The 19,661-nt window shown below is 44.9% G+C and overlaps 1 protein-coding gene across 9 annotated transcripts in view; it reads right to left on the bottom strand.

Annotated features, from left to right (window-relative positions):
- The window catches only part of NUMA1 (nuclear mitotic apparatus protein 1), a 77,522-nt gene that overhangs the window by 34,578 nt on the left and 23,283 nt on the right, over nt 1-19,661 (bottom strand). For 3 of the 9 annotated variants that reach the window (XM_032359504.1, XM_032359507.1, XM_032359509.1), the window contains exon 2: nt 407-480. In XM_032359504.1, coding sequence (XP_032215395.1) covers nt 407-448 — 42 coding nt within the window. In that variant the 5' untranslated portion in view covers nt 449-480. Of the gene's footprint in view, nt 1-406; nt 481-2,635; nt 2,656-5,835; nt 6,235-6,291; nt 6,505-6,640; nt 6,970-19,661 lie in introns of those variants that run through there. The other 6 variants (XM_032359506.1, XM_032359505.1, XM_032359503.1 and 3 more) reach the window with 6 other exon arrangements.

The raw sequence follows: 19,661 nt of genomic DNA, 5'->3' as shown, positions 1-19,661 counted from the left end.
GGTCCTGGGATTAAGCCCTGCATAGCATCGGGCTCTCTGCTCAGCAGGGAGCCCTCTTTCTCTGCCTGCCTCTCTGCCTATTTGTGATCTCTGTCAAATAAGTAAATACAATCTTTAAAAAACAAAACAAAACAACAACAACAAAAAAAACCACCTCTCCTAAGAGGTACACAGAAGCTTAGCAGGGAGTTCTCTTCTAAGCTACACAAGTGGTGTCATGGATCACTATCAGAAGCAACATTGCCAGAAATAATTAAAGTTAAAAACTAAGGGGAAAGGCAGAAGAAAACTGTATTTCCTTCATCTCCAGATGAGAAGACTTTACATAGCTGTGGCTCCTAAAAAACTCCTTTTCTACCCCTGCAAAATTCCTGGAGAAGGTCACACCAAAGAGAAGAAGACTCACCCAAGAGAGGAGTGCAGCTGCCCGGGTGGCATGGAGCGTCATCTTGGTGACACCAAACAGTCACCCCAATGCACCTGGAAACCAAGAGAAGAACAGCAGCTAATTATATCAGATATCCGTGATGAAGGACAAGGGGGGAAATGGTTCAATATACTGGCTCTGAATACGTCAATCTCTTTACACAGCAATTAACCCACCAAGGACATGGGAATTTTTAGAAAGCTCAAACTACACATTAAAATTACTATAGAACTTGGGGCTCCTGGGTGGCTCAGTTGGCTAAGCTACTGCCTTCGACTCAGGTCATGATCCCAGAGTCCAGGGATCAAGTCCCATATAGGGCTTCCCCTGCTCTGCAGGAAGCCTGCTTCTCCCTCTCCCTCTGCCTGTCCCCCTGCTTATGCTCTCTCTCTCTCTGTCAAATAAATAGATAAAATCTTAAAAAATAAAATAAAATTACTATAAAACTTACCATAACAGTAAAGAGCCTGCATTTAATTCAAAGTCCACAAGCTCTACACACAGTTTTCCGTTCCACAGAAAATATGTAACTCAGGGCTGTCTTTCAACCCTGTTCTTTGGGACATGGTGCCCTTAAAACATGGAACAAATAAGGTTTCTCTGACAGATGTGGGTCTGAAAGTGACTCCATGTAACCTTGGACAAGTAGTGCAACTTCTTTTAGTTCAGTTTCCTCATCTACCAAATGGGATTTGCAAACACCTCTCTGGGTTACTATGAGGCTTCAAGACAAAGCAGGCAACACAAATAACAGTGCCTGGCACATCGTACGTATACACTAAATGATCACTGATCTTTAACAGAGAGGCTGATTTCTGGCTCTTTCTGCAGGTGCCCAGTTTTTGCCTAAAAATAACCAAAACCTTGAGGGAAACTTCTCCAAATTCTGGATTTTTATATCTTCCACAGAAATGTCAAAGATACGGTTCAAATGAGGGACCTGATGACACCAGACCCAATTCTGGCAGAAATCTCATGGGACATTTAATGAAAGATTAGGTACCTATCCTGGTATTCCTATTCCCAATTTCCTTTCCCACTGGGAATTGGCCATCTGCCTGCCAACCTGCCCAGGAGACCACAGACCTGGTGACTAAATATTCCTCAACATCTCCCAGCAGCCCCTCCAACACCTACCAATCATGGGAGCAATCAGCCCCGCCCCCACCTCCTGTCACAGGTACTTAGTCTGTCACTATTCGATGAAGAACACAAGTGGTTAAGTCACATCACCTGTAATTCTCCCCACATATTAGCATCTCCAAGGTGTAGGTTCTATGGACTGAACATTTGCTAAGCACCTTTTTTTTTTTTTTTTTTAAGATTTTATTTACTTGAGAGAGACAAAGACTGCATGAGCAGAGGGAGAGGGAGAGGCAGGCTCCCCCGACTTGGGGCTTGAACCCAGGGCCCCAAGATCGCAACCTGCTCCAAAGTCAGACATTTAACAGACTGAGTCACCCAGGTGCCCCACATTTGCTAAGCGTCTTCTGTACACACAGTGTATTGGGCATAAGAAAGATATCATTCTTGTCCATAAAGTACTTACTGTCTAGTAGGAGAAAGATATACATAAATCTGATGATAATCCACTCCCCATCATTCTTAGCTCTTCCTATGTAAGTATACTATCTTTTCTTTTTTTCTTTTTAAGATTTTATTTATTTGACTGAGAGGAAGACAGTAAGTAGGCACAGAGGCAGGCAGAGAGAGAGGGAGAAGCAGGCTCCCTGCTGAGCAGAGATCCCGATGTGGGGGTCAGGGCTCCATCCCAGGACCCTGAGATCATGACCTGAGCCAAAGGCAGAGGCTTAACCCACAGAGCAACCCAGGCGCACCAACTGTACTGTCTTTACCAACCAAGCAAAAAGATTACTTTCTGAGTCCATACAGATGTTCATTCTGCACTGGAAGCTACATGGGAAATGGGAGACACTGACATAGTCCCTGCCTCTGAGAAGCTTATACAGCGAGGTAAGGAATGAAATTAAAACATACATGAAGCTTTAAATAATAGAAAATAATTAAATGCTAAATATAACTAAATGCTAATTGTAATTAAGTGCTTCCTGACCCCGCAAAACCCAACAAGATTCCACCTGTCATACCAACGTCACAGTCTTGGAAATGAGCCAATTTACCTGGGCTTTGGCAAGAGCAAGGGACGTGGTTAAGGGAGCTCTGAGGAGGGCAGAGAATCTAAAGTACCTATATGTTCCTCAGTCTTGGATGATTTTCACCCAGCATGCCCTATTCATCAGCACTGAATGCTTAGCTCTCTGGGGCCAGCCAAAGACGAAGACAAATGGTCCCAACTATTGCACTGCAATAAGACTTCTGGTTACTGGCTGGCCTAAAGTTAGAGGGATCATGCCTGGCCCTTGTGGTAAAGGCAGCAATGGCCAAATGCTCTACTAGGGCTTCTTTAAAACAAAACAAAACAAAACAAAACAAAACAAAACAAAACAAAAAAAGTCTATATGTTAATTGAATTTAAATTTTAAAAATAATTTAAAAATTAAAAACAAAAAGTCTAAGCTCTTTAGGAACAAGGGAAATGAGGCCCAGATCACCTGTCCCTCATCCCCACTGTTGCCCCTAGACTTGCTATCCTTTTGAAGAGGTCCAAACTTTCAGTCAGAAATTTTACTTATTCGTAACCTGAGGTAAATCTTGCCCCCTCTGAGAGATTCCACAGCTGTGCTGCTAAAAATGACCTGAGGTTTAACCAGCCTCTTCCCTTCATCTCAGAGGCAAAACATACAAACCTTATGTCCTCCCGGAGGGTGGGGAAGCCTGTCTAAAACTAGTTCCACTGCTCAGCAAACAGTGTCAAGGCCAAATGCCTTTTTCTACACTTCCCAGGCACAGAAACAGGAGGAATCCAATAACCAACATGAGGAACTCCAGAATGACCTTGTCAGTTCAAAGCCCATAAAGCAGCATTTTCCCAGACACAGGACACTGCGCTGGGAGCTGTTAGGCCAGCCAGCCATTCACTTATCCAGTAATGAATGACTGAAGTCAGTGGCAGAGCTAGTCCTCAGACTGGGACTACAGCTTTAAGCAAGCCTTGGCTTGGAACCCAAGGGCTCCCAGCCAAAGCACCATCCTCTCCACCCTCCCCCTGAAATCTGAGGCAAGCCCCACCCAGAAGACTGGTTGATGGTCATGGTGATGGAAAAACAGATCCCCACGATTATAGCTCAGAACCATTTCACAGAAGGATCTGCTGAGATGCACCCCAACTTGATCAGGTACCACCCACTCACAACCCCCAGTGAATCAACAAACAAACAAAATTCAGGAACGCAACCCTTCTCAAGACACCTTCAGAGACCACCAGACTGTTTCTTTGAGAAGTGCTCCCAGAATCCCAGAGGCTTCACAGAACTGATAAGGTGGCTTCTCTTCCCTGAGTTCAAGAAGGAACCAAGACACAGAAGCAGCTGCTTTATAAACCAAAGGACTTGCATCCTCTTCACATTTTCAAAATTGACATAATGTAAATTCCTACATCAGGACCAATTCCCACATTTACAGTAACCCCTCTGTTTCTAGAGAAGATATATCAGGAAAAGGAAAGTGACACTCGAGACACACAGCCACATGGCCCACAGTCTCTCTGGGTATTAAAGAGTTAAAATCTAACCACGGTTTCCTACCAGGGCTGAAGCTAATGCAAACCACCTGCTCAGATGCAAGGAACAGGACCAGAGAGTCGGATTGCTAACCTCTCGGGTCTGTTCTAGAAGTTTCATTTCTAAGGTTAACCAAGTGATAGGGCAAGGGCCAGAGGGTCCGAGTTGTGGAGTGCTGCTCTCCTTACCCAATCCCACCCCTCAGCCTGGGTGCCAGCTCCTTGTGAGACCATCTCTTAGCCACTTACTACTGCCTGCCTGAGTACCAACCCTTCCTCAAGATAACACCAACGTGACCTTTGGTCCCGAAAGCAACAAAACTGTACTGATCACTCCACTCACTGGCCCCTGCCTCCACTGAACCATCCTCCCACTCTCAAAATTTCTGGGCCCAAAGCCCGCAAAAACTCCCACCTCCAAGTGTCCTTCCCAAGCCCCGCCCCCTATGTACCCCATGGTTCCAAAGGCTCAGAGCCCAGAAGGGAGCTTATAAAGCTGTAAGGGAGCTGTCCTAGCTCTAAGACCAGGCTCAATGGCAAGATTTACCACTACTTACCCTGACAGCCTGTGTGCCTGTAGCCATAAGAATTCCATGCTCTGTACACCTTTCTAAAAGAGATATCCCACCATCTAAGCGAAGCCCACATCCAAAGGGCAAACACCCAGATCTTGAGGGTGTTCCTCCTCCTCTGACTCTGGGAGGGACAAGTCAGGAGACATGGGAAAACAACCACCCAGACCTCACCTGGTAGGTTACCTCAGAGGGGCCCAGCAAAGGCCAAGCAATGTCGCCATAGGCTAACTCATCATAAAGAACAAAGTAGGAAATATCTTGCTGCTGCATCTCTAGGCTTGGAGGAGGTAAAAGGCCCAAGGACCAGCAGCTCCAACATAAGCCAGGGAGGGAAAAACATACTTTCCTTTTCAACTCCTGGAGAGTCCTGGATAGGCTGTCCCATCTAAGTCTAAAGGGTTTCTCTGCACTCCTGAGGTCAGGGCAGACCAGCTTGCTGGATGTACTCCCTGGGCCCCCTTTAGGGGACTTAGTCTGGACTCAAGCCTCCCCCTCTTCACCCAGACCAACCCTTCTGTGTAGCCTAGAATTTGGCCCAGAGCCCTGGTGAGGAACAAGAGAAGGGCTTCAAGGGAAACCAAGATTTCCCAGGTTTCTTCAAAAGTGGTTTACTGATACCTGCCCTCCCCCCTCCCCATGCTCTGCAGGGTCCAGATCAGGAGTGGGAAAAAGGGTTGCCTCCTGAAGCAGACCTGGGGCTTACAGCCATATACTGCACATATACATATACACCCAAGCACACTCCAGCAGTACATTAGCACCTGACACCACTACTATATTCACACACCCTGGTAGCCACCAGCTGGCAAAATGAACCTTTTTCACTCCCCACCACTGCGTACACACCAAGCCTCAGGAATGGAGAAGCTCTCTTGAGCTGTCTCTACAGCTCAATGTGCAGGCGCACGCCTTCCCCCCTCCGAACAAAAACACGCTGACATCTACGCGAAGGGGGAAGAAAGCAACCCTTTGCTCTCAAAGGCGCCAACTCCCGGATGTTGGCAAGCTCTGCTCCCAGCGCCTGTTTCTGAGTGTTTACTTGCGCTCCCTCTCCTCTCCCTCCCCTTTAAGGATGGCGCAGGAAAGGTGGGGGGGGGGGGAACTCCACCGCACCCCCTCGTCCATGTTTGAACAAAAACCCAGAGAAAGAGGGAGGGAGAAAAGTCTCAGTGCAAAGGGGGGGGGGGCCTTACCAGACTCCTAAAGCCAAACGTATCTACAGGTTTTAATCCGCCATTAGCATTTAAATCTTGAAAGGAGAGGAGGGGGGGGGCTAGTGGAAAGTAACCCCACACACAAAAGAAAAGTTGTTGGTTTTCTTCTCAGCCTGGCAGGAGCGATCTTCCTGGCTGACAGCCAGAAGTGCGTCACAGCCGGGAGTCTGCTTTCTTTAAAGGCACAGCAAGCTTCCGTGGTCTGGGAGCACGGCGAAAGCAAGGAACTCTCGGCAAGGGGGGAGGGGCGCCCCGGAGAGGAGGGGCCGGGAGGGCTAGGCCCACGAACAAGAGAATAGGACGCATGGGGGGGAGGGGGAAGAGGAGCGCGGGAGCCAGCAGACAAAAAAATCCTGAACCGCAACACTGGCAAGAGCCAAGGCAAACTGTGGCATAAAACACAAAACACATCTCACAGTGGCCTGCCTGACAAACCTGGTATCACCCGGACACTCCCCCTTCGCTCTCTTAACACAGCAGTGACAGCCTGTCCACCTCTCTGGCCAGCAACGGGCTGCCCTGATGATTAGATCAGCCCCTGCCTGCCGGCGCGCGCGCGGGGCACCGAGGAAGAGCCGGGAGTTCTGGAGGGTGAGCAGGACACAGGCCCTTTCACGCGGGGCAGCTTCCTGCCGGCTCCAGGGCGGGGCGGCTGTGTCTTTACGCACACACATGCCACTCACACACAAAGCACCGGCCTCCTTTCGCCGGCGCCGCCTGCCCTGGGACAAGGCCACCCACCCCCACCATGCCCATTCCCTGAGGGAATCTCTCCAGCCCGTACCTTCTGCGTGGCAAGGCCAGGACGCCGCGCTGGGCCTGCTCCTCCCCCTCGGCCACCCAAACAAGCAGCCCAGGCAGACTGTGGCCTTGGAGCGCAGGCCCGCGCTGTTCTGTCCCAGTGGCTGCGTGCTATTGTCGACTGTGGAATGGCCGCCAAAATCCCAGCTGTGCTGCCAGAACCTAATCCCCTGTTCCGCTGAGCATTTGTGGGGAGGGGCTGAGGGGCCAAGGCACGGGACCTAGTACGGCAGGCACTGGCTGGAGCCCCTTCACAGACACAGGCACTGGGACCCATGGGCAGAACCTACAGGCTCTGCCTCTCCTCCATGGCCGAAAAGAAAAGATGTCGGACTCTTAGAAAACAAAACCACAGCGTTTCCACCCACTGAACAGCGGCTCTCACTGGGAGAGAAACCCACCAGTCATCAGGACCGCCCCCCCCAACTTTTACTTACACCACCAGTATTTATTAAGCACCTACTATGTGCAAAGCACTGCTTTAGGACATTGAAGGGAATATACAAAGTGAATTAAACACAGCCTCTACACTCAGCTAGCTTATAATTACACAGGAGATAAGAAACGTGCCTTGAAAATTATATTTCAAGACAGTATGTGTTAACTCCCACAAAAGGATATAAAAATTCCAACTAGTTGAGAGTAGGTAAAAAGACTAAGAAAATGAAGTGATATTTGAATGCGGATCTTAAAATATGCAGGTAAAATCTCCCCAGACAGAAGAGTGGGAAAGAGAAAGCAGAGAAGACTGTGGAAGTAGTCTGAAAACAGACTTTTTTTTTTTTTTTTTTTTTTTTTAAGATTTTTTTTATTTATTTATTTGACAGAGAGAAATCACAAGTAGATGGAGAGGCAGACAGAAAGAGAGAGAGAGGGAAGCAGGCTCCCTGCTGAGCAGAGAGCCCGATGCGGGACTCGATCCCAGGACCCTGAGATCATGACCTGAGCCGAAGGCAGCGGCTTAACCCACTGAGCCACCCAGGCGCCCCTGAAAACAGACTTTTTAAGTTGTGAGATGGGGTCAGAGCTGGAGAATCTTGAACCTGAAACCAAGAAATCAAAGATTTGAATATTTTGTGTGTTTTTAACACCGAGATGTGGTACAATGAGACCTGTACTTTCAGAAATTATTCTGGTACACAAAACGAGACTAACAGTAGGGAGGAAGGTCACAAGGCTGCTACAACATAATACAGGTAATGAGGACACAAAAGGGGAAAATGAGAGAGAATGGAAAGATGAGGAATGAGACACTTTGGAGACAGAATGAAGACAATGGAATGGCTGGAAGCAGAGGGAAAAACTATAGGGAGGAAAGTGTAGGGGATGGCTGAACAGGCAGAAAGGCCATATACAGAAGTAGAGAGATGATACAGATCATGTTAGAATAAGAGAGAAAATAATAAATAGCAGCTATTGCTGAATGTGTACTATGTGACATGAATGCCCTGTTCTGCTAACATGTATTAGCTCATTAATCTGAAAAACTTCCTTGGTGAAGCAGGTACTATTACCACTCAGCTCTACAGAAAAGGAAACTGAGCCACAGAGATGAAATAATTTACCCAAGATCACATAGCTAGTGAATGGAAGAACTCTATACCACTTGCTGCTATGTGACCCTGGCAGGTAACCTCTGGGCCTCAGTATCCCTATTTGTAAAATAAATATAAAGATATCTATTTTATAAGGTTATAATGAGGATTAATCTCATAACTATATCTATATGGTGCCCAACACACTGACTAGCACATAAGCACAAGATGTTACTTAACAAAGGTTAATTCCTATTCTGGGCATTTTGGCACCTAGTCACAAAGGTATTCCAAGCAGAAGCTGGCTGTTTGTCAAGGAAGCTAGTGGAGATGCTCTTCCCCGGAATGGGAGCTTGGATCTTCAGGATGCTTGCTTTCCTTCCATCAGTCTGCCTCTCTGAATTTTACTTTAAGGTCCAGCTCAAATTTCAACTCCTCAGTGGCGCCTGGGTGGCTCAGTGGGTTAAAGCCTCTGCCTTTGGCTTGGGTCATGATCCCAGAGTCGTGGGATCGAGCCCCCAAGCCCCGGTCCCACTTTCTGCTCAGCGGGGAGCCTGCTTCCCTTCCTCTCTCTGCCTGCCTCTCTCCGTTCTTGTGATCTGTCAACTTAAAAGAAAAAAAAAAAATCTTAAAAAAAAAATTTCAACTCCTCAAATAGTTCTTAACAACAGGTAAGAGTGGTTATCTAAGGGAGGGGTTAGTCTGTGGGGGAGTTTCTACACTATGCTTCTTTTATATTTGAATTTATTCTAAATAAACATGTATTTTTACATTGGTAATCAGAAAAATGTGTCTACATTCTGCATTCACCGCTTGTCCTGCCTTAACTATATGAGCATGGAAATCTTGTCCTCACATCTAGAATGTAAATATCAAGGGCATAAGCAGTTCCATTTCTCTCTCTCTCTATGATCCCCCATAGTATCTAACACACTAGGGCTCCTTGAATCTGTTCCACTGAAATACATCTGGATGGCAGATTTCCAAATTTAACTCTGGGCACCAGAGAATGACTGGAGCGAGTGGTGGGGGTCAGACCAAGGCCCACCGCTGCAGAGACCCCCATCACCCTGCTTCTTTTCCCAGGCCTTTAGCTTTCTTTCCCACAGTATCACTTGCAGTCTGTGATTAGCAACTGCTATTGGTAGAAAGGAAAGTTCTTTATTCAAAGAAGGACCAGGAAAGCCAAGCCAAAGCAAAAACCAAAGCTTTTCTAGAAAAGCAAAGTGGCAAACATAATTTAATGACTGTCACAACCGACACTCCAAGAAAAGTATGAGGTGAAAATAGGAGGCAGGCCTGCTAAAACTGTCCTGGCTACATCTGGCACCTTTTTAAATTATTTTTTTAATTAAAAAAAAAATTTCAAGAGACTTTTATTTATTTATTTGACAGAGAGATCACAAGTAGGCAGAGAGGCAGGCAGAGAGAAAGAGGGGGAAGCACGCTCCCCGCTGAGCAGAGAGCTGGATGCAGGGCTGGATCCCAGGACCCTGAGATCATGACCTGAGCCCAAGGCAAAGGCTTAACCCACTGAGCCATCCAGGCGCCCCTACATCTGGCACCTTGTCAGCCCTGAAGCTCCCCTGAAAGAGTTGATACTGTGTCTCAAAAGAATATGAGATCCCAACCCTCCTCCTGGGCTCTTAACTCTGGCAACAGCTCCCAGCTGTGCAGCCTCAGAGGGCTGAACTCTCCTCTGGAACCTCTCTGCCAAAACTGCCAAGCTTCTGGGCCTGCTCTGCGGGACAGCCAAGGAGCCTGGCCAGTTTCTCCAGCCTCCTCCTCCCCCACCGCAGGCCACCACTCACCTCCAGCCACAGCACCAGAACTACACCCGCCCCCTTCTCCTCCCAGCCTAGCTAGGCAACAGCTCCTGCCTGAATCCACAGCCCCTGCTCCATGTCCCCAGAAGACCAGGATAGGTAAAACTATTTTTAAAAGAAAGGAGAGGGCGCCTGGGTGGCTCGGTTGGGCGGCTGCCTTCGGCTTAGGTCATGATCCCAGACTTCCCAGATCAAGTCCCACATCAGGCTCCCAGCTCCTTGGAGAGTCTGCTTCTCCCTCTGACCTCCTCCTCTCTCATGCTCTCTCTCATTCATTCTCCCTCAGATAAATAAATAAAATCTTAATAATAATAATAATAATAATAAATAAATAAATAAATAAATAAAAAGAAAGGAGAGAAGATGGGGCACCTGTGTGGCTCAGTGGGTTAAAACCTCTGCTTTCGGCTTGGGTCGTGATCCCAGGGTCTTGGGATGGAGCCCCATATTGGCCTCTCTGCTCAGTGGGGAGTCTGCTTCCTCTTCCTCTCTCTCTGCCTGCCTCTCTGCCTACTTGTGATCTCTGTCAAATAAATAAATAAAATCTTAAAAAAAAAAAGAAAGAAAGGAGAGAAGAAGGAAGGAAAACAATAAATGACTAACACAAGATTCAGAATAGCACTGAGATAGAGGTTGGACAGAAGTTGGTGATGCCTGTGGAGCACACAGGGTGTTTTCAAAGGGTCTGGTAATATCTCCTGTGCATGGGTGTTTGTTTTACTATTTTTGATTAAAATGTAAACGTTACAGCTTTTAACAAGTATTGCCATTAAAAAATGAGTATTACCATTTTAAAAAGTATAAAGGAAAAACAAAGAGCAATTTCCACAGAGACGGCCCAGGGTAGGGTGCTTCTCTCTCTCTCTCTTTTTTTTTTTAATTAAGATTTTACTTATTTATTTGAGAGGGAGAGAGAGAAAGAGAGAGAGAGAGAGAGCGAGCATGAGATGCGGGAGGGTCAGAGGAAGAAGCAGACACCCCATTGAGCAGGGAGCCTGATGCAGTACTCCATCCCAGGACTCCAGGATCATGACCTGAGCTGAAGGCAGTGGCTTAACCAACTGAGCCCATTTGTGGGGCAGGGGCGCTTCTAATACAAAGAATTCACCTGGCCATCAAGGCCCTCCAGGACCTGGCCTCAGTTTGGACCTGGCCTCAGTTTTACCTTTTAGAGTTATTTATGCCCTTATCCAAACCCTCTACCCTGCCAGACTGGTCTTCTCACTGTCTTCTGAAGTACATCTGAACCTCCTACCTCAGCCTACTAGCCTAGGAGGGAAGCTCTCACTGTGGGAAGCTGTAGGTCCAATGAGAGCCTCTCAGTCCCTATAGGCCCTCTCACTAGGAAAGTTGGCAGGGGAAAAGGCTCTGATAGATCCACTGCCCTATGCAATCAATGCCTTCTAGTCTTTTCTCTGCCACCTGACATCCTAGCATCATAAATACCTACAGACTATCCTTGCTGTTGCTGCTACCATTGTAATTAATAGCTAACATTTAATGAGCATTTAGTATGCAGCAGGCACTGTGCTAAACACTTCCCTGCTTTATTTTGCTTAATCTTCCCAATAACCCAATGACACAATAACAAATACTATGATTATCCCTCTCTATTTTACAGAAAAGGAAACTAAGATTAAATAACTTGCCTAAGGTCACACAGCTAGTAAGTGTTAGAGCCAAAACTGCAGTCCAGCTGAACATGGACATCTCATCTAGTCTTCTCAGCTACATATGTTTTATTTCTATCTTCAAGATGAGAAGATCTGAGTCTCAGGAATTAAGTGACTTAGTCACATAGGTAGTGACTGGTCTATGTGGTCTCTACATTATTCTTTACTGCTCTTCAACAGCCATCAAATGAATAAATAAAAGCTAGCACATTCTCAATGGCTCAAAGAAACCCCGTACCTCTATACCCCCTCCTAAGAATCAACTTTTTTTTTTTTTTAAGATGTTACCAATTTATTTGACAGTGAGAGACAGTGAAAAAGGGAACACAAGCAGGGGGAGTGGGAGAGAGAGAAGGTTTCCCGCCAAGCAGAGAGGCCCACGCAGGGCTCAATCCTGGATCCCAGGGATCATGACCTGAGCCAAAGGAAGACACTTAACGACTGAGCCACCCAGGACCCCATGAATCAACTTTTTAATCAAAACAATCAGGGGTGCCTGGGTGGCTCAGTGGGTTAAAGCCGCTGCCCTTGGCTCAGGTCATGATCTCAGGGTCCTGGGATCAAGTCCCGCATCGGGCTCTCTGCTTGGCAGGAGCCTGCTTCCCCCTCTCTCTCTGCCTGCCTCTCTGTCTATTTGTTATCTCTCTCTCTGTGTCAAATAAATAAAATCTTTAAAAAAAAAAAAAAAAAGCTCTAATTTTAAAAGCAAACACTAAAGAATTTTTTTCTGAAGATATAATAGCTTTAGAAACATTAAAAAACCAAAACCCCTCTGAAGAGGTAAGCGCAGAAGAATTTTCTACTGGAACGGATGGTGGACTTATCTCAAGGATGAGAAGCCATAAAGAAGGTTGGAGGAAACACTACTGGTTGGAGGGAAGGACTGCTGTTTCAGAACCCTGACCTCGAATTTATTTACCAGGCCTCATCCTCTCTCTCCAGAGGGTAGCGCTGAGTAATAAGGCAGTGTTGGTAAGCCTGCAGCTTCCTGGGGAGAAAAGCAGAGGGCAAATCAAAACCCAGAGAGGATTCATTATAACATCCAAGAGGCCCTATTCAGTTGTCCCTCAAGAAGGTCTTTCTACAAAACACCTAAGAACCTGTTCACCCTGTTTCATTGTCACAGAGGAGTAAACGGATTTGTCCCTACAGGCAATATATCTAACACGATGTTTGCACACAAACACAGAAGATGATGAGGTAAAAGAAAGGTAAAAGAAACCGTAGGAGGAACAGCTTCAATGTAAAGATTTGCAACTACTCCTAAAGACAGTCACACCAATGGTAAAACAAACAAAAAAATACCCTAGATTTGGTGTCAGAAGCCCCTGGAGGTAAGTTCTGAAGCCATCACCTACTAAATTTATGGCTTTAGGCAAGTCACTTGCCCTAGCTTGGGTCTCAGTAAAAGAAGGGTATTGGTACTGGATAGATCATATCTAAAGCACGTCCAAAAATTTCCCATGGTTCTTTATCCAGGATACCATTCTCAACAATAACAACAACAAAAATCTTTGACATAGAACTAAGCTCCTCAGAATCTGGTCAAAACTTCACCAGTTAGGGCTTCCTCCTTTCCAGGAAAAAGAAAAACCAAATCCCCTAGAAACAAGCACTTTGTTTGTTATCCTACTGGGTCCCATCCCCAAAGCAAGGCACATGTGGATGCTTCATTAATCCTGATGACAGGAGGTGATTCTTGGAAACTCGTAATACTAACTTCATATGGGGCAGAATGAAAGCTAACAGGAACTATACTCAAGGCATTCACAAGGTTTCATAAACAAAAGCCACAGAGAAGAGTGCAATTTATAATTACATTGGTCTTAAAAGCCTAAATAAATTAAAATTGAAAAAAAGAAAAGAAAAGAAAAGAAAAGGCCTAAATAAAAGCAGCTTTCTATACCTTGTCAACAAATCACAGAATCTCAATGTTGAAAGAGACCTTAATGGTCATCTAGCCACCCACCCCACATTCATGCTGGAACACATGTGACAACTACACTGAAGATTTGCTATCTCCTGCCTGAGATGGAAATTTTACAATTTATTTATATGTCTGAGCAAGGTCTGCTGATTTGAGATAACTTGTGATTACAGAACATAAGCTTGAGAGAATAAGGATTCTGCCCAGGATCTGGTTTGTTTTCAAATAGGCTTTAAGTAGCTAAAAAAAACTCAGATGACACCTCTCTGTCCTCTCCTCTCTCACCGTCCCCATCTCTCCCTCTCCCCCCACCCCCTCTGCTTTATCTTCAGTCTCTACCTCCTACACAGCACTGAATCCCCTATCCTTCTAGTTCCACTGTGATGCCTTTAACCTCTGAAAGAAATTAATAAACACAAGTATTAGTAAGAGTTGGATTTCTAAATAGGATGCTAGGCTGCTTCAAAAACCAAACTTAGGGGTGCCTGGGTGGCTCAGTGGGTTAAGCCTCTGCCTTCGGCTCAGGTCATGACCTCAGGGTCCTAGGATCAAGCCCTGCATCAGGCTCTCTGCTCAGCAGGGAACCTGCTTCTCCCTCTCTCTCTCTGCCTGCCTCTTTGCCTACTTGTGATCTCTGTCAAATAAATAAAATCTTAAAAAAAAAACAAAACACTAAACTTATTAATATATAACTAATAAAATAAATGGGAATGTATCTAATGTGGCCGTGGTAAAAAAAAAAAAAAAAAAAACAGACAACAAACCTAACATTTTAACAGACTTCAAGAATTTAAGGACAGGGCGCCTGGGTGGCTCAGTGGGTTAAGCCGCTGCCTTCGGCTCAGGTCATGATCTCGGGGTCCTGGGATCGAGTTCCGCATCAGGCTCTCTGCTCAGCAGGGAGCCTGCTTCCCTCTCTCTCTCTGTCTGCCTGCCTCTCCATCTACTTGTGATTTCTCTCTGTCAAATAAATAAATACAATCTTTATTAAAAAAAAAAAAAAAAGAATTTAAGGACAGCTATTTCTCACATCTCAATTAATCCCTCCTAAAGAACCCGAAGAGGAAAGCATGTTTGTTCCAATTTTACAGACTAGAAGACTAGAAGAAAATGCCTGCTTCAAGATCAACCTCAAGGATTGCAGAGCCAGAGCTCAAATCTTCTAAATCCAGTGCTCTCTCTAGCACACCTCAACTACAACCTATACCTGTCATCAGTATGGTCCTTTATGTGTACAAAGCACTTATACATTTCTTGTTCAAAGGGTTTTTGCTACAACTAACTTATGGTGTGGCACAACTAAGGGGTTTGCTACAATTAACTTGTGGCAGAGATGCCATTTTCTCCATGTTTAAAGATGTTAAGTAACTTTAACAGCATTAGATAAAATAACAGTCCATGTATCTGGGATCATCGAGAAGTATGAAGAGTTCCTCACACAATTTTCCTGAAACTGCAATTTTAGGACCTTTAGGACGAAATCTTTAAAAAAAACCCAAACCCTGAGTGGCTCAGTTGGTTGAATGACTGCCTTCGGCTCAGGTCATGATCCCAGACTTCCAGGATCGAGTCCCGCATCGGGCTCCTAGCTCCTTGGGGAGTCTGCTTTTCCCTCTGACCTTCTCCTCTCTCGTGCTCTCTCTCACTCATTCTCTCTCAAATAAATAAATAAAATCTTAAAAAAAATTTTTAAAAACCAAAACCCTATTTGCAACACAGACTCTTCAAAACATACAAAATGGGTTAATCTTAACTTGGAATTAATGAAATTTAACCAGCGACATTCAACCATAAACATGAAATAAACACTTGTATATACTGTGTTGGAGACTCAAACGTGAACTAGACAGGCTTACAATCTTGTGGAGAAAGAAACATACCTTTATTTCACCTTAATACAACGCCAAAGAACACAGACCTGAGCAGTGCTAAAAGGAATGTGAGAGAACACTGGGCCGTCTAGTGGAGACTAACAGTGACTTGTAGGAGGAACACCAGAAAGGCAGTGTCCTGAGCAGGTGAATGGCTTGTGTGTGCCTTTTCTTTTTTCTTTTTCTTTCTTTTTTTTTTTTTTTTTAAAGATTTTATTTATTTATTTGACAGAGAGAGAGATCACAAGTAGGCAGAGAGGCAGGCAGAAACAGGGGGAAGCAGGCTCACCGCTGAGCAGAGAGCCTGATGCAGGGCTCGATCCCAGGACCCTGAGACCATGACCTGAGCCGAAGGCAGAGGCTGAACCCACTGAGCCACCCAGGCGCTCCTGTGTGTGCCTTTTCAAAAGATGAATCTGGGGGACGCCTGGATGGCTCAGTTGGTTAAGCAGCTGCCTTCGGCTCAGGTCATGATCCCAGGGTCCTGGGATCGAGTCCCACATCGGGCTCCTTGCTCGGCAGGGAGCCTGCTTCTCCCTCTGCCTCTGCCTGACTCTTTGTCTGCCTGTGCTCACTCTCTCTCCTTCTGTCTCTGGCAAATAAATAAATAAAGTCTTTAAAAAAAAAAAAAAAAAAAAAAGATGAATCTGGCACAACACCGAGTCCAGAGGCAGAACGGAGTGAGATGGCAAGTGCAGCGGCAGTAGGACCGAAGAAGAACGGTGTTACTTGAAAGGCATCATGGAGGTAGACCCAAAGTTCTTATGAACTGGATGTAGGAAGATAAAGACCTAGGATTCCTGCCTTGCTTCAGACCAGGAACACAGAAGTTACTGTTTTGGAGGACATGTGAAGGTCTGATTACTCCAGATGGATGATTAGGAAAGCCTTACCAAGAAAGTAACATTTAAGCTGAGTACTTAATGTGTGAGTGGGAGGAGTAGCGATTCACCAAAGGAAAAGTAAAAAAAGAGCATTCTAGGGACATCTGGGTGGCTCAGTCAGTTAAGCGTCTGCCTTTGGCTCACATCGTGATCCCAGGGTCCTGGGATCAAGTCCCACATGGGGCTCCTTGATCAGCAGGGAGCCTACTTCTCCCTCTGCCTGCCACTCCCCTTGCTTGTGCTCTCTCTCTCTCTCTGACAAATAAATAAAATAAATCTTTTTTTTTTTTTTTCTTAAAGAGAGCATTCCAGACAGAACAGCATGCACAAAAACAGAGTTTATTACATTTGAGCAATGGCATGCAGTTTTAGGAAGGCGTAGCAGATGACGAGGATAAGTAGTACTAAATTGTAAGGCGCTTACATCATACTAAAGAATTCAGATTTTATCCTGTAGGTGATAGGAAACAATCAAGGTTTCTAAACGGAGGGAGTAAAGGGGAGGAACATAGATCAGATCTATGTTCCAGCCTGTATGACGTACAGGCTAGAATGGTAAGAAACAAGGGGAAGGCGATATACCACAATGGCTAAGAGCATGAGGTCTGCAGTTAGACTGCCTAATTAAAATTCTGGCTCTATACCCTATGGCCCAGCAATTGCACTACTGGGTATTTACCCCAAAGATACAAATGTAGTAATCCAAAGGGGCACCTGCACCCCACTGCTTATAGCAGCAATGTCCACAATAGCCAAACTATGGAAAGAGCCTAGATATCCATCGGCAGATGAATGGATAAAGAAGATGTGGCCCATATATACACAATGGAATATTATGCAGCCATCATAAAGTGAAATCTTGCCATTTGCAATGACGTGGATGGAACTAGAGGATAGGATGCTAAGTAAAATAAGTCAATCAGAGAAAGACAGTTATCATATGATCTCGCTGATACATGGAATTTGAGAAGGTAAAGGATCATCGGGGAAGAAAGGAAAAAATGAAATGGGATGAAACCAAAGAGGGAGTCAAACCATAAGAGACTCCTAATCACAGGAAACAAACTGAGGGTTGCTAGACACAGGGTGGTGGGAGGGATGGGAGGTTGCTCTATTTCAGACATATATCCCTATTCGCTTGGAACTTCCAAAATGGCCACTGGGGAAGCTATTGCTATGGTGAGCACTGTAAATTGTGTAAGACTGATGAATCAAAAACCTGTCCCCCTGAAACAAATAATACATTATATTTTAATAAAAACATAAATAGGGGCACCTGGGTGGCTCAGTGGGTTAAGGACTCTGCCTTCGGCTTGGGTCATGATCCTTGGTCATGGGATCGAACCCTGTATCGGGCTCCCTGCTTGGTGGGGAGCTTGCTTCTCCCTCTGTCTCTGCCTGCACCTCTCCCTGCTTGTGTTTACTCTCTCTCTCTGTCAAATAAATAAATAAATAAAATCTTTAAAAAATAAATAAATGTGATGTAGAGCTAAAAAAATAAAAATAAAAATAAAATAAACATGAAATCCTGTCTTTATCGCTTACTAGCTGTGCAACCTTAAGCAGGTTAACCTATTTAACCTCTCTGTGTCCCCAGTCTCCCCATCTATAAAATGTTAATAGTAACAGTACTTTCTCAGAGGGTCATTGTAAAGATTTAACAAGACAGTATGTGCAAAGCATTAAGCACCATACCAAGCACAGAGAATAAATGTTAGCTGCTGTTAGAGGCTGAAAGTTCATTAGTAGGTTATATCCACATGTGGTTTAGTGTTGTCCATGCTCTTCCTTCTATCCAAAGCTTTCTTTTCTCTACTCCTTCATCTAGTTAATTTTAACCTATCCTTCACATCTCAGCTCAACCACTGTTACTTCCTCATGTAAACTCACCCTAACCACCTAGTTCCCAGTTCCATACTAGGTCAAGTTCCTACTATGCAGAGCACCAGAGTCTTTTCCTTCACAGCTCTCATAGTTTCTTTTTTTTTTTTTTTTTAAGATTTTATTTATTTATTTATTTGACAGAGAGAGATCACAAGCAGGCAGAGAGGCAGGCAGAGAGAGAGGAGGAAGCAGGCTCCCTGCTGAGCAGAGAGCCCAATGCGGGGCTCGATCCCAGGACTCTGAGATCATGACCTGAGCCGAAGGCAGCGGCTTAACCCACTGAGCCACCCAGGTGCCCCACAGCTCTCATAGTTTCTAATTATGCCTTTTTGTATTTCTTTAACTTTTCTCCTAGTATCATATGTTCCCTGAAATCAGATTGTGTGCTCACCATTGAATTCTTAGAACTTAGCACAATGCCTGACACATAGAACATGCTTGATAAACACTTCTTAAATGAATGAAAAGTTTTAAATCATATTTTAAAAGTAAACCCTCTTCAGGGGGCACCTGGGTGGCTCAGTGGGTTGAGCCTCTGACTTCAGTTCAGGTTATGGTCTCAGGGCCCTGGGATAGAGCCCCACATCGGCTCTCTGCTCAGCGGGGAGCCTGCTTCCCCCAGTCTCTCTCTGCCTGCCTCTCTGCCTACTTGTGATCTCTGTCTGTCAAATAAATAAATAAAATCTTTTTAAAAAATAAATAAAAGTAAACCCTCTTCAGGATCAATCTTCAAACAGAACCCAAAATACAGATAAAAGTAGATGGTTTGAAGTGAAGGATGTTTGGAGCCCTGTCCCCTCCTGCATCCACCTGATTCTTGAGTCTGTTCTCTAATTCTTTTTTTGTTTATTCTTCTGTTCTGTAATTTTATTAAGCTTTGCAGAATGCAGCACAAAACCATTACTTGTTCCAAGCAAGTAGGGATATATGTCTGAAATAGAGCAGTGATTTAAAAAAGAGGAAGCAATAGTTTGAGAACTACTTATGGCAGGCCCTGATAATCAATTTCAAGTGAAGAATTAGAAAAGGGAAATTCTAGAAATACCTCTAATTTCCTAGCTTGAATAAATAAGTAGATGATCATATGTGCCAAAAACAAACAAGAATGTAAAAATAGTAACTTCATTCATTGAGCACTAGTATCAACCCTATCAGGCAAGTGCTATTAATACCCTCTTTCATAGAAGTTAAGAGATATTGAACAAGCTGTCCAAAATCATGAGGCTAACAAGTAGCAGAATTAAGATTCAAACCCAGGTCTAGCTCACTCCAAACTTCATAATCTAAACCATCATGCCATAATGGCAGGTGGTTTGAAAGTCTGGTTTTAGACATGAGGTACCTATTGGACATACAATCAGAAAAACCCATAGCTGGTGAAAAATGTAATTTGGGGCTGGAGAT

The sequence above is a fragment of the Mustela erminea genome, chromosome 9 (assembly GCF_009829155.1).
Source record: "Mustela erminea isolate mMusErm1 chromosome 9, mMusErm1.Pri, whole genome shotgun sequence".
NCBI lineage: Eukaryota > Metazoa > Chordata > Mammalia > Carnivora > Mustelidae > Mustela > Mustela erminea.
The sequence above is the reverse complement of the archived record's forward strand: the minus strand, read 5'-3'. Positions and strand labels throughout refer to the sequence as shown.